We start from the raw sequence: 15027 nt of genomic DNA on the forward strand, positions 1-15027 counted from the left end.
AACAGAAAGGAATCTGGAAGCCTGGGCATAAACTGTGCGCAAGGATCATTAACAGCCCCAACTATCATTCAATTGTGGGAGCTACCCAACTACACCCCACCTGCTTCAAGTCCGTCCCCCTCCCCGGAGGTCCCAGCGTGTCGTGACTGTAGAATCTTACAGCACAGATGGAGGCTATTCAACCCATCGTATCTGTGCCTGCTCTCTGAAAGAGCTGTTCAGTTAGTCCCACTCCCCTACTTTCTCCCCAGAACCCTACAAAGCTTCTCAAGTACTTTTGAAAATTCAGATTAAATCTGCTCCCACCACCCTAGATCATAGCAATTCACTGTGTAAAATAAATTCTGCTCACCTCCCCTCCAGATTTTATTTAACCAATTATCTTAAATCTACATCGTTTGGTTCTCCCCTTAGCATATAACTGAAATCCCTCATCTCTGGTACTATTCTGGTGAATCTCCACTGCACCCTCTCCAAGGCCTTGACATCCTCTCTAAATTCTGGTGCCTAGAACCAGACACAATACTCCAGCTGAGGACAATTATGCAAAGAAAGAACTTGCTGTTCACCACTTCAGGCGGTCCCCAACAGCTTTACAGCCAATGAAATAGTTTTGAAGTGTAGTTACTGTTGTAATATAGGAAATGCAGCAGCCAATCTGGGCGCAGCAAGCTCCCTGTCATGCTAGGTCCCCACTTGCCAAGAATGAGGCACATTAATTTTGTCATGATCATTGATTTTAAACTATTACTGAAGTGAGGGGAGGACTTCTTGAACAGATCAGCCGTGGCTGGAAAAGATATTTGCATATTAACAGATGGTGTTTTGAAGGACAAAGCAGCCATTCCCCTGACATTCAACCCACAATGGACTTTTGATCACCAGACATTGAAGGTGGGGGTGCTCACATTCCAGGTTGACTGCTAAGATGGCCAAATACACAAATGGATATAATCAAACCAGCTAGTCACATGACCAACCTGCTGGGCAACCTGAGTTTTTTTGAATTTGTACAAACAGTTTGGGCAGACAGCTGTTTACTCCTAGACTGAGAAGATCTATCTCTTGTCTGCTCCCATCTCTTTCTCACAAGCCTCTGAATCCACTGAAGACACAAGAACCCCAAGAGAGAAAAATCTCATACAGCGAACAAGGTTTAAGAAGAATACTGGGCCCCAACGAAATGCAAGATCTACCTACAATCAAGGACTGTACAATGAGCTTGAAGAACCGTAACAACTCTTCAGATATTGCCTGAAACTTTTCCAATTTATTTTTCTTCCGTTCTTTTCTGTCTCTATTTGCATGTATGTACCGCGGATGTATGCTAGCGTGGGCATGCCGTGTATCCGTAGGCGTTAACTGAATTAGGGTTTAAGTTTTAATAAATTTAAACTTTTCTTCTTTAAACCTAAGAAAGCCTGTATGTGCTGGTTTCTGTGCCTTATAATTGGAAAGTGGTGAACAAGGATTCACCAAGGGGGAACTAAAAACAGTGTGTTTAAAATTAAACCCTGTTTTAGTAAGACCAGGTGAAGGCTGAAAGGGAACCCTAGACCTATTTCTCATCTGGTCGTAACAGAAATTTGGGCGCTAGCGTCGGGAATTGACCCACAGACAGATGAGAAATTGGAAGTGGGAAGCCAAATTGTTCCAAAGCAAAAAAAGGACACTATTTCAGTACAGGTTTTCTTGTGGTTGTGTGTGCTTGAATAGTAGCATGTCTGCAAGTGAACTAGTAGCTCTCCAAGCCAGGATGAAGTAACTTGGGATAAGTTAAAAGCACTGTCTATGGAGGAGTTGAGGAAAATGGCTGAGCAGTGTGGGATCACTCACTGTATGTGGCAAGGCTAGGAAGTCTGAACTCCTAAGGCTAGTGGCCAACCATTTTTCCCTTCAATCTGAAGAAACAGAAATAAAGTTAACAGCAGACTCTGACAGGGTATTGTTAGCAAAGATACAATTGGAACAGAGGAAACTTGAATTAGAGGAGAGAGAGAGAAAGAATATTCCAGAAGGAATGAGAAGAAAGAGAGCTAAGGCGGCTTGAGTTAACTAAGGGGTGACAGAGTCACCCCAGTGAAAGCATGACCAATATGGAGGAGCCAAATTCAGGGCTGGGTACAGAATTGTTAAAACAAGCTCAATTAATTCCAAAATTCAATGAGAACGATGTAGAAGCATTTTTGTGTCCTTTGAGAAACTGGCAAGGCAGCTAAAATGGCCAGCAGAGACCTGGCCTCTTTTACTGCAAACTGGAAAAGCCCATGAGGTTTATGCCCTGTTTCCAGATGAGAGTTCATCAAATTATGAACTGACAAAAAGTGTGGCATATGCCTTGTATTCATATGCCTTGGGGCATATGAATTAGTGCCTGAAGCCTATCGCCAAAAGTTTAGAATCCTCAAGAAGCAAGCTAATCAAACTTATCTGGAGTTTGAAAGACGTATGCAGCTGGCTTTTGACCAGTGGCTGAGGGCTCTTAAAGTATAGCTCAGCTATGAGAATCTCAGAGAAGTAATTCTGTTAGATGAATTTAAACACTCTCTCCCACTCTCCATAAAGACCCATGTAGAGGAGCAGCGGGTTCAGAGAGCCCAGCAAGTGGCCGTCCTGGCCGATGGGTTTGCTTTAATTTATAAGTCAGTTTCCCAGGGAAGAACCCTTCCTCGTAATCACCACAAATCCAAAAAGGACAAAGGGTGAGAAGGTGATAGAAGCCCAAGCAGTCCTGGGAGAGAAAGGAAAGTAGAAGACACAGGGGGCCTTCCTCTAGCCAAAAAGGAAGGTGTTGTGAGCAAGAGTGAGACCCAGAGACCTGTGAGCTTCCATTGTAATAGAGCAGTGCATTTAAAAGCTGACTGCTGGAAATTAAAGGGAAAACCTGTAGGGTTAATCAGGGCACACCCGCTCAGTGAAGAAGAGAACCTGATGGAAAGCACAGCAGAGCAAGCTGTGGCTTTAACTGCAGTAAGAGTGAGACCCAGGATTTGTGTCTGAAGGGAGAGTAACCCCATACCCCTTGAGTGGGGCAAGCAAGCCCATAGTGATTCTCAGGGACACAGGGGCCACTAGATCCCTTTTACTGGGAAAAGGCCTGACCTTTCCCCCAGAGAGTGCTGTGAACACCAGAATGGTGGTGAATGGTATTGGAGGGCAGTGTATGCCTGTACCTGTACACCGGGTGCACCTGGAGTGCGACCTAGTTTCGGGACCAGTGACCATAGGGATTGTCCCTAGTTTGCCTGTGGACGGGGCTGTCCTGCTCTTTGGTAATGATCTGGTGGGGATGAAGGTGGTAGTCCTCCCAGTAGTGAGAGACAGGGCAGTGGAGGAAGATGATCCCCTGCAGTTTCCCTGAATGTGTAGTGGATCAGACCATGATCAAACCAGCTCCCCCAGAGGAGACTGTATTGGCACTGCAGGCAGATGACCATGAGGTCTGCCTGTCCGAGACTTTCTTTGGAAAGTTAGGAAACCCAGGGAATGAATTAAATGGATTTTCCCCAGCTGAGGCTCAGCGAGTCGACCCAGTATTGCGAGAGTTAGTACAGGCTGCCCAGTCTGAAAGTGAAGCAGAGGGAGTCCCTGATTGCTACTATTTAAAGAATGAGGTACTGATGAGGAAATGGAGTTCTCCTTACAGACCTGAGAGAAAGGAGTGGACAGTGATTCACCAGTTAGTGGTGCTGCAGAAGTACCAGAGAGAAATATTAAGTAGGGCCCATGAGACTACAGTAGCTATACATGCCGGTATACAAAAGATCAAAGCCCACATAAGACAGCAGTTTAACCGGCCAAAACTCCACAAAGATGTGGTGGAGTACTGCAGGAGTTGCCACATGTGCCAGGTTGAGGGGAAACCCCAACCTACAGTGAAACCTGCGCCCCTAAGTCCTGTACCGGTATTCAGAGGAATTTCCAGCAGAGTGCTGGTAAACTGTAAGGGACTCCTGCCGAGAACAAAAAGGGACAGGCAGGCACAAGGCTGGAAAAAGGTTAGACAGACAGAGAGGGGAAAAAGTGACCAAGCTGGCAGGTTAAAGGAAGTCCAGGAGGAATCCCGGATGAAAACCCTTACTGTCCGCTCAGCCAACCCTGAAAAATGTGAAACATTAGACCCCACATCCTCCTGCATAAATGCAGGCACAAGAAACACCCCACCAGAGTTGCTAACAGCATTTACAGGAACCTGCAGAAACAAAGAAAGACCTCTAAGGGGTAGAGAAACTGTGTGGGTGATGCCTCATCTCGTCAAAGCACTGCAGGGGCATGCAGTAGAGTCTGCACAAATACCTGCAGGCAGGAGTGTCCTCTGGGACAAAGGGGAGATTAGCAAAGAATCCTACCCACAGTCAGAAAAAAAGCCAACCACCCACCTCTGAAGTCAAAAACCTTTGCATGACTCAGCAAAGCACCGAAAGAGAGTTCAGGATAGACCCACCCATTACTGACTCTTTAAAAAAAAAATTACCTCAGCAGGAACAAAGACCCGAGGCAGCCATGGAAATGGGCAAACAGAAGAGAAACTTTCCAAAAAAAAAAAAACCCCCACATGTTTATTGGGATGGTAAAAATGAGGCAATTGAAGCAGCACTGGCACCAAGAGAAGACAGGCTGTAATAAGTTTTAGGATTTATGAATTAATGGGAATGAACAAGAGAAATGCATGTTTTTTTCTATATCTTACATTTTTCTTGGCCCTTTTAATGAAATGAGCCTTTTCTCAAGTCGCATTTCATTCTGCTGGGTGTGGACGTGTCATGCTAGGCCCCCATCTGCCAAGAACGAGGCACATTAATTTTGTCAAGAACATTGATTTTAAACCGTTACTGGAGTGAGGGGAGGACTTGTTGAACAGATCATCCGTAGCTGGAAAATCCATTTGCATATTAACAGACGCTGTTTGGAAGGACAAAGCAGCCATTACCTGACATTCAACACAAAATGGACTTTTGATCACCAGACATTGAAGCTGGGGCAGCTCGCAGTCCAGGTTGACTGCTAAGATGGCTGAATATGCAAATGGACATGGCCAAAGCAGTTAGTCACATGACTAACCTGCTGGGCAACCTGAGTTTTTTTGAATTTGTACAAACAGTTTGGGCAGAAAGCTGTTTACTCCTGGACTGAGAAGATCTCTCTCCTGTCTGTCTGCTCCCATCTCTTTCTCAAGCCTCTGAATCCACTGAAGACACATGAACCCCAGGAGAGAAAAGTCTCCTACAGCGAACAAAGTTTAAGAAGAATATTGGGCCCCAACAAAATGCAAAATCTACCTACAATCAAGGACTATACAGTGAGCTCGAAGAACCGTAACAACAACTCTTCAGATATTGCCTCAAACTTTTCCACTTTATGTTTCTTCCGCTCTTTTTTCTGTCTCTATTTGCAAGTATGTATCGCATATGCGTGCTAGTGTCGGCACGTCGTGTATCCGTAGGGTTAACCAAATTAGAGTTTAAGTTTAATAAATTTCAACTTTTCTTCTTTAAACCTAAGAAAGCCTGTTTGTGTTGGTTTCTTTGCCTTATAATTGGAAAGCGGTGAACAAGGATTCACCAAGGGGGAGCTAAAAACATGGTGTGTTTAAAGTTAAACCCTGTTACAGTAAGACTGGGTGAAGGCTGAAAGCGAACCAGAGACCTCTTTCTCACCTGGTCGTAACACTCCCACAGACAACAATGAATTAAATGATCTGGTAATGGCCTAAAAATGCGGTGGCACCACACCACATTCTGCAAGCGCAAAATAAGCAGCTGAGTGTCCAATATGGTGGGCAGGGCCCACACACTTATTATGCTGGAAGAGTGCTGACCACCATGTTGGAAAAGGGAGAGAAAGAGGCATCCGGGGTACACGACTGAAACAGGCGTAAGACACCTCTGCACATCCAAATAGGGGGCCAACCACCCAATACTTGTTTAAGGCCCCCTCTGCAAAATTGGGCTACCCTGAACACAGCCAGTGCTGAGCTGGCTATATTCGAAATGTGGCCCAATTGATGGTTGCTAAAGGCATGGCCACAGGAGGTCACCACCATATAGTTACAGATTTGATGGGCCGAATGGCCTCCTTCTGTGCTGTAAGTGACTCTGACTCTTTTGTAAAAAAACTACTTAGTTGAATGTGGAGACGATAAGTGCCGCAGTGTTCCATTGCAGTGTCAAAGACCATTCCCAGACCCTATTCAGCAACCTCCTCCATTCCGATTGGCTCTCCCCACTCTCCCAGTATATTTCTCCGTCCCAATCACTTCCTCCTCTCCTAGGACCTACCTGAGGGCTGCTGCCTGTGGCCCAATATCAAGCAGTCCAATGCAAACCAATTTCCAGGCTAATTTGTTTCAATGAAGTTGGTTGAGGGATAACGATTAGCCAGGGCACTGGGAGAACTCCCCTGCTCTTCATCTTTATGGGATGCAAAAGACCCAACAGTGTCTTTCTTTTATATCAACCTTAGATGTTAAACAGGCTATCAGTTTAACATCTCATCAGAGAGACTGTGCAGCATGCCCTCACTGGAGTGTCAGCCTAGATATTGCTGCTCAAGTCCCAAGCATGGGACTGGAACCCACAACCTTCTGACTCAGAGGTGAGAATACACTGAGGTTCTGCTTTAACGCAGTCCACAGGGACCATATCTCGAGACTGTGTTATAGATCAGTCCATGTTATGTACTTGTCTATTCCCAGAAGAAAATGTTTAGTGGTGTTCACTGTTAGACAAGCACACAAACCCCATCATTACTACAAATCAAACTGTGCCTTTTAACTCAGCAGTTGAACTCTTGCACCAAATTCTCAGTTTTCCTCCCTTTAATTTGAGTTTTTGCTTTGAGGGTGTTATATTAAGCAATGATCCTGCTGAAGTGTGAGCATGGACGGCTGTGCAGCACTCTTAAACATCCCATGAATTGACCTAAATAGGCCATTCATAGCATCAAGTACGAGCGGGGCTGAATATCAAATCCCAATGGCAAAAGCACAAGTGTCTGGAGACAGCGGGAAAAGATGCATCTGTGTTTAGAGGAGCAGTGAGTGTGGGAGAGAGGGATCTTGTGATTGGAGAATCAGCAAGTGTGGGAAGGAGGGAACCTGTGATTGGAGGAGCAGTGAGTGCGGGATCTTGTGATTGGAGAATCAGCAAGTGTGGGATGGAGGGAACCTATGATTGGAGGAACAGTGAGCTTGAACAGGGTTGGGGGCGGGTTGTGTCCGGAAGTGAGTTTCATTTTATTGAGTTGCTTGTTGGGTGGTGATAAATTTAAATGCTAATTTTGGGGTCTAAAACGGACCCGCTTTATACTGAGTCCTGTGTTATCACAGGCCCTAGTGTAGTCCCAACTAAACCAGAATTTCAGGTGAAGTGAGCTCATTCGTGTATAGATGCAAAGCAACATTGGGACAGCAGCAGCATCAGTGGCACTGCATGGTGGCCATATTAATTGGCCTCACCGTGACAGGCGCTTCAATGATTAAATTTGAGGAATTCTTTCTGGCTTCTGAAAGATATTTCAAAACACCTATGACATAGTAAAAAATCTTATGGCTACACTCACTTCCTGTCTATAAAATGTTATTTCCTGGTGTCACACTTTTATGTCGACCTCTTGCTGACACCGCAGCTCCCATTATAAATTCCTATAAAAGCAGGATTGTTTTTCTGACAAAATGTAGTGAGTGGAAGATAGTTACATAATACAAATTATGCGTGTAAAATCAATCCCAGTCACTTACAACAGTGCGATTTCCAGGCATGACTGTTGGGGGAATTAACCAATCACCACCATTCTGCCCAAGACTTGGGGAGGGTCACTATATAAACTTGTCACTCTGTAATCACACCCTCCCACCAAAGTCGGAGCTGGAGCGCCTCAGTTTTGTGGCTCCCGGCCCCTCAGCCTGTGTTTCAGTGAAACTCATACGCTCCTAAACAACTTCTCTGCTTCCAAAACTCTGGTTTCAGCCCATAGGCTGGTTTAGATACTGGATAGAAAGAAGAGTTCCCACTACACTACTCCAAAAACATGTTCCTTGGCCACTGCCTTTGTGGGGAGGGAGTGCCCCTTATTGCACCAATGTGGCATTGCCCTAATCTCACCTCAGAACCTCATCATCCATCCTGTTAAGTCTTCTAAGCAATATCCTCAATTAAGACTGAATAAAAGGGGAGGCTCTCTTGAAATTGATCTGTACAACCATCAGTAACAAACGTGTTAATGAAATTCCATTGACTTACAACACCATGGTATAACTTCAAACCCACCAGATTTTTTGGATTTTTTTTACAACAGAGGCAAAACACAACCTTGGCGGAAATTAGTTCACACGCAGGCCAACCCAGACTCACCTTGGCTTTCTGTGCCACATCGGTCATGGTTGCTTCGCGGTCTTATCAGGCCTGGTTTCAGATTAAGTGCCTTCAGCCTCGCTTCACGCCTGAAGAGAAATGAGACATTACTTTGCCGCATTTCAGCATTTGTTCCCATTGCCAAGCTGCATAAAATGAACAAATCCAACCTGCCCAGGGCCCTGGCCATGGGGTACAGGAGCATAAAGGCAATGTCATTGGACTAAAAATCTCGCGGTTACATGAATTCAAATTCCACGATGGCTCTTTAAGAATCTGAATTCAGTTTTTACAATCTGGAACTAAAGAACGGGGGAAGTTTAAAGTGACCATGAAGCTGTCGGATTGTTGTAAAAACTCAACTGCTTCACTAATATCCTTCAGGGAAGGGAACCTGCTTCAGGGAAGGGAACCTGCTGTCCTTACCCGGTCTGGCCTATAGGTGACTCCAGGCCCCATACCTATGTGGTTGACTCTGAACTCCTGTCTGAAGTAGCCTGGCAAACTTGTATCAAACTGCCACGAGCAGTTCAAGAAGGTGGCCCACCACCACCTCAGGGCAACCAGGGATGGGCAAAATATGCCGGCCTCGTCAGCGACGCTCACATTCTGAGAATGAATAATGAATAAATTAGGCCCACCTGATTCTGAGCCTGTACGAAGGCAGCAAAGTCCAGCGAACACAAGCTACGAGGAAGATTGGCAAAGAGCAAAGACAATTGGAATAACGGTAAGAGACAGATAATGTGAGATCAACCTCCAAATGTCTTGCATTTTAAGACTATAAACACTGGGCTGATTTAAAACAAAATGACAACCTTTGAACAATATTATACAAGTGTTTTGCTACATGTCAGACCTCTAGTCATTGTCCAACCACAATCAATTGGAACACGACCAAATTTCTACTTCCAGCTGCAGCACTGAGCTGCTCTGTCTGTGTCTGTCTCTGTTTCTCTCTGTCTCCCTCTTTCAGTCTCTGTCTACCTCCCTCTTTCAGTCTCTCTTTCTATCTGTGTCTCTGTCTCTCTATCCGTCTCTCCCTCTCGCTCTCTGACTCTCCTCACATGTCCAACAGATGCCTTTAGACTCTGGTATGCATGGTATTAAAATAGCCAGGATAAGGTTAAGTGTCCAAGATGCAATTCAGATTCCTTTGCAATGCAACACTGAAAAATGTTGGACCCTGCAAACTGATCGCCAACTCATGCCAGACTGTAAATTACATTTCAAAAGGCTTTAGAATGGCAGAGAGCATTATATGGCAGCCACAGACACTCCTCCGTTAAATGACACTAGTTAAGACATTTTGAAGCAGAGGCTTTGCAACAATTCAACCCTCTAACTATCAAGTATTTGTTTCCCCAGTTTTTTTCCCTTTTAGTCCAGAAGGTGCTGACTCTTTTGGAACAGGGTCCTACAGCTTACCTTTTGGACTCCCCTCACATAAACTCCCCTGCCTATATTCAACAGGTTCTCTGCTGTAGAAGGCAGAGATGTCACTGAGTTTGAAGGGTCTGGACGAGGGGAATGTGGGGGTGCCAATTTTAGAATTGGAAGCATACCAAAACATGTCACTTGCAGTGACATGTCCACCTTATCTACCTTCCCCCAGCCCACAGTGGATGGGGCAGCGTGGGGGGGTGGGGGGGGGGGGGAAGGGGGAGAGGCGGTAAAACAACCGAGTCTGGTCGTGTCCACATCTTCGTAAGTGGTTTAACAGAACCGCTTATGTGGTATTCCAGTAAATTAAAAGTACTGTACAACGACAACTTTTATTTATATAGTGCCTTTGACATAGTAAAATATCCCATGGTCGTTCACAGGAGCAATTATCAAACAAAATTTGGCCCTGATCCACATAAGGAGATCTGATGAAAGTTCATCAACCTGAAGTGTTAACTCTGTTTCTCTCTCTTCACAGATCCTGCCAGACCTACTGAGTATTTCCAGCATTTTCTGTTTTTATTTCAGATTTCCAGCATCTTTTGTAAGGAGCAGGAAACCAAAAGCTTGGTCAAAGAGGTAGGTTTGAAGGAGCAACTTAAAGGAGGAGAGAGAGAGACAGAGAGACCAAGAGTGGTGGTAGGAAAGATTTTAAAAATGATAATCCGGGACAAAATTAGCAGTCACCTGGAAAAGGGTGGATTAATCAAGGAAAGTCAGCACAGATTTGTTAAACGCAAACCGTGTTTTAATTAACTTGCTTCAGTTTTTTGATGAGGTATCAGAGAGGGTTGATGAGGGTAATGCGGTTGATGTGGTGTACATAGTCTTTCAAAAGGCATTTGATAAAGTGCCACAAGATAAGCTTGTCAGCAAAGTTGAAGCCCATGGAATAAAAGGGACAGTAGCAGCATGGATACTGAGTGACAGGAAACATAGAGTAGTGGTGAACAGTTGTTTTTCAGACTGGAGGAAGGTGTATAGTGGAGTTTCCCCATGGATCTGTACTAGGACCTCTGCTTTTCTTGATTATATAATCATGGCTTAGACTTGGGTGTACAGAGCACAATTTCAAAATTTACAAATGGCACAAGACTTGGAAGTATTGTGAACTGTGAGATGGATGGTGATAGACTTCAAGGGGATATAGGCAGGCTGGTGGAATTGGCAGACATGTGGCAGATGAAATTTAATGCAGGGAAGTGTGAAGTGATACATTTTGGTAGGAAGAACGAGGAGAGGCAATATAAAATAAAGGGTGCAATTCTAAAGGAACTGCAGGAACAGAGACTGCGATTATATGTGTACAAGTCGTTAAAGGTGGCAGGGCAGGTTGAGAAAGCAGTTAATAAGGTATACAGTATCCTGGGCTTTATAAACAGAGTACAAAAGCAAGGAAGTTATGGTGAACCTTTATAAAACAGTAGCTTGGCCTCAACTGGAGTACTGTGTCCAATTCCAGGCACTGCACTTTCAGAAGGACTTGAAGGCTTTAGGGGGAGTACAGAAAAGATTTACGAGAATGGTTCCAGGGATGAGGGACTTCAGTTACATGGATAGATTGGAAAAGCTGGGGTTGTTCTCCCAAGAGAAGAGAAGGTTGAGAGGAGATTTGATAGAGGTGTTCAAAATCATGAGGGGTCTAGACAGAGAGAAACTGTTCCCATTGGCGGAAGGGTCGAGAAACCAGAGGACACCAATTTAAGATGAAAGACAGAAGAACCAAAAGCAACATGAGGAAAAACCTTTTTTACACAACAAGTGATTAGGATCTGGAATGCACTGCCTGAGAGTGTGGTGGAGGCTGATTCAATTGAGCCCTTCAGAAGTTAATTAGATAAGTACCTGAAGGGAAAACATTTGCAAAGCTACAGGGAAAGGGCAGAGGAGTGGGACTAGCTGAGTTGCTCTTGCAGAGGGCTGGCACGGACATGCCGGGCAGAATAGCCTCCTTTTTTATTGATTCGAGGGGTTTAGGGAGGGAATTCTAGAGCTTGGACCTAGACAGCTGAAGGCACAGTCATCAATGGTGTGGCAAAGGAAATAAGAGATGCACAAGAGGCCAGTATTGGAGGAGTGTAAAGATTTCAAAGGTTTATAGTGCTGAAGGAGGTTACAGAGATTGGGAGGGATTTGAAAACAAGGATGAGAATTTGAAATTTGGGGAGTTGCTGGACTGTGAGCCAATGTAGGTCAGTGAGCACAGGGGTGATGAGTAAAGTGGGATGAATACTATCACAGTTCTGTGCTGGACTTTGCTAAAGTGGAAATGTTGTCTAGGAAATTCCTGCGGGTTTGCAAAGTCAAATGTGCTGACATTCCTAGGAGCCCATATAAGTGCACAATGTTAGCAACCCAGCATATTTTGTGGCTGATCAAAAGCAAGATATTTTGTCTTGTGTTTGAGAATATTTCAGTGCTCTATAAATCCAACCAAGGGATTTAATGTCTTTGCAGCTGAACTTTCTTTATGGCCGCTTTATGGACAAATAGCAGACTTCAGTGTCAGCCGTGGCTCAGTGGGGAACATTCTTGCTTCTGGGTCAGAGCTTGTGGGTTCAAGTCACACTCCAGGGATGTCAGCAGTCTAAACTGTCATTCCAGTGACATACTGAGGGAGTGCTGCACTGTTGGAGGTACTGTCTTTCAGATGAGGTGTTAAACTGAGGCCCTGTCTGTCCCCTCAGGTATATGTAAAGGAAGAGGAGTCAGGGAGTTCTCCCCAGTGTCCTGACCAATATTTACCCCTCAATCAACATCACAAAAACAGATTATTTGGTCGTTATCACATTACTATTTGTGAGAGCTTGCTGAGTGCTAATTGGCTGCTGCTTTTCCTATATTAGAACCGTGACTGTACTTCAAAAGTACTTTATTGGCTGTAAAGCCCTTTTGGACGTCCTGAGGTCATGAAAGATGCTATATAAATGCAACTCATTCTTTCGTTCCTTCTTTCACACTTGCATTAAGGAGGATCCATCAAAGCCTCAGTGACAGAACCAGAACTCACTGGGCACTGACACAGAGAGGACAGCACAACACACTACACCAGTACCACACTTACTCCCTGGAATCAATCACCAGAGTCAGCCTGCAACCATGCACAATGAGAAAACCTCACTCAGTACCACATTATATTATACACACTTTACCATACACACTATGCCATGTGCAATATGCCACAATACCATGCACACAGGGACTAGATTTTACCAGCCCTCTCAGGGTGGGCGAGGGCAAGCGGGGGAGGAGTGCCCGTCGCCTTCCCGGCACCATGCCATTTTACCAGCGGCAGAGAACGGCCTTCCCGCCCAGAGGCCAATTGAGGGCCTCTACCCGCCACCGCTGGGAGGATCGCCTGGTGAACCCTGTTGCCGTCCGAGGAGCTTGGGGAGGGGGGCCCTCCTCTTTCGGGCACTCTGTGGCCCATGGAGGGACCCCTGGCGGCAATGGCCATCCCCACGGTAACCCTCACAGCCCCTGCCCTCACCAACAATCCCCCCTTGCCGAGGCCTGCCTGACTGTCTCTAGCCAACCTACTTACCTGGTTGGGAGGATGGCTTGCTCCCATGGTAGCCTCTCCTCTAGGCAGCGTTCCAGAAGTGGCCACCACTCCTGCTGGTGCTGCTGAGCTGACGGCCTTCCAATTGACAGCCTTGATAACTAATTAGACAGAGATAAAATGCGGCTGAGGGTCCCACCAACAGCTGAGGCGGGATCGCCCCCGGCTTTCTGGCCCATCGTTGGGACTCCGCCGCAACAACAAAATTCATCCCTATCATGCACAACAGTGTTATACCATACACAACACACCATGCACAATGTATACACTACATGCAGCAGGAATATGATGTATGTCATTGAGTTGTGACTAAAAACAATTGGAAGAACTTCACACGGGCTGACGTTTTTGGGGTGTTGAGCTTAGAAATAATCGTTAGTGATATTAACATACAATTACTTCACCCACTTATTTAATATTCATCGATATTAACCTGTAAGTTTTAAATGAGTTTTTGTCTCCATTGAAATAGTGGACAAAGAGAAGACAGGATAAGCTTGCATCACTTCATCACATCATCAGAATGTTCCAAAGTGGTGAATAGCCGATAGATTGTTTCCGAATGTAGTCACTGTTGTTATGCAGGAAAACGCATCTGCCAATTTGCACACTGCAAGATTCCACAAACAGCAAGTGAGATGGATGACAAGTTAATGTGTTCTTGGTGGAGGGAGGAATGTTGGCCAGGGAACTCCCCCATTCTTCAACTAATGCTGTGGAATCTTTTACGTTCACTTGAACAGTCAGTAAGGGCCTTGGCTTAATATCTCAGCTGAAAGACAGCACCACAACAGTACTGCACTGGGGCATCAGCCTCCAATATGTGCTCAAGTCTCTGGAGTGAGGCTTGAACCCATAACCTACTGATTCAGAGACATCACTGTGACTAACATATTAAATGTAGATCTGCTGACATCACCAAGCCATTTCCAGGGTTTAGTATCTGAGCTTGCGTTCTGTGGATTGAGTATTTGCATGAATTTTTGTCATTGATTTTTTTTTTGGACATATTAATTTTAGACTGACACGGATGGAGCTGAATCCTTGTGCACCTCTGTATCTAATTTCCACTAATTAGAGTAGATGAGCTATGGTTGCTAATATTATACATTGCCCTACATATTACTACATGCATTTAGCTATTACCAGGTTCTGAAAATAGTACTCCTGAAAGGTACTGGACTAAATATTCAGTCAGATCTAGTTGACTGATGCTTTGCTTCATCCACAGTTTCATAGTGATTGTACGCTGTGGATAGTTAGATTTCTTTACCCTTCACATATTGTGACTATTGGAGATACCGTGTCAGTATATTATTTCTCCAGTCTCCCCAAACAATCACCTCACGGCAGCAAGTGTCCTTTCATCATTTTGTCACTGTGATAGTCACATTTTCGGTACTAAGAATCCTGTGTATCTTTGCGCCAAAGTCTGGCAGTCATTTTCAAAGTTTGTTGGTTCTAAGTGATTCCTCAAGTTGTCAATACATATTATAGTCTGGTACCAAGTCCTGTTCGCCCATCACCCCTATGTTCGCTGACCTTCATTGGCTCCTTAAATTTTATAACTCTCATTCTTGTGTTGAAATCCCTCCATGACTTCGTCCTTCCCCTATCTTTGTAATCTCCCACATCCGTCTGAGGTCTTTGCCCCTGTCCCGTTCTGGC

General features: G+C 44.9%; 2 protein-coding genes across 11 annotated transcripts in view; one reads left to right on the top strand and one right to left on the bottom strand.

Annotated features, from left to right (window-relative positions):
• The window catches only part of nexn (nexilin (F actin binding protein)), a 74883-nt gene that overhangs the window by 37662 nt on the left and 22194 nt on the right, over positions 1-15027 (bottom strand). For 8 of the 9 annotated variants that reach the window (XM_068036672.1, XM_068036671.1, XM_068036668.1 and 5 more), the window contains exon 2: positions 8352-8440. In XM_068036672.1, the coding sequence (XP_067892773.1) occupies positions 8352-8378 (27 nt within the window). In that variant the 5' untranslated portion in view covers positions 8379-8440. Of the gene's footprint in view, positions 1-8351; positions 8441-8812; positions 8961-15027 lie in introns of all 9 variants that reach the window. The other variant, XM_068036665.1, reaches the window with a different exon arrangement.
• Positions 8871-15027, top strand: part of LOC137372657 (uncharacterized) — a 43929-nt gene continuing 37772 nt past the window's right edge. For both annotated transcript variants that reach the window (XM_068036674.1, XM_068036675.1), the window contains exons 1-2: positions 8871-9081; positions 10326-10376. In XM_068036674.1, coding sequence (XP_067892775.1) covers positions 8974-9081; positions 10326-10376 — 159 coding nt within the window. In that variant the 5' untranslated portion in view covers positions 8871-8973. The remainder of the gene's footprint in view (positions 9082-10325; positions 10377-15027) is intronic.

This window comes from Heterodontus francisci, chromosome 8 (genome assembly GCF_036365525.1).
Source record: "Heterodontus francisci isolate sHetFra1 chromosome 8, sHetFra1.hap1, whole genome shotgun sequence".
Taxonomy (NCBI): Eukaryota; Metazoa; Chordata; class Chondrichthyes; order Heterodontiformes; family Heterodontidae; genus Heterodontus; species Heterodontus francisci.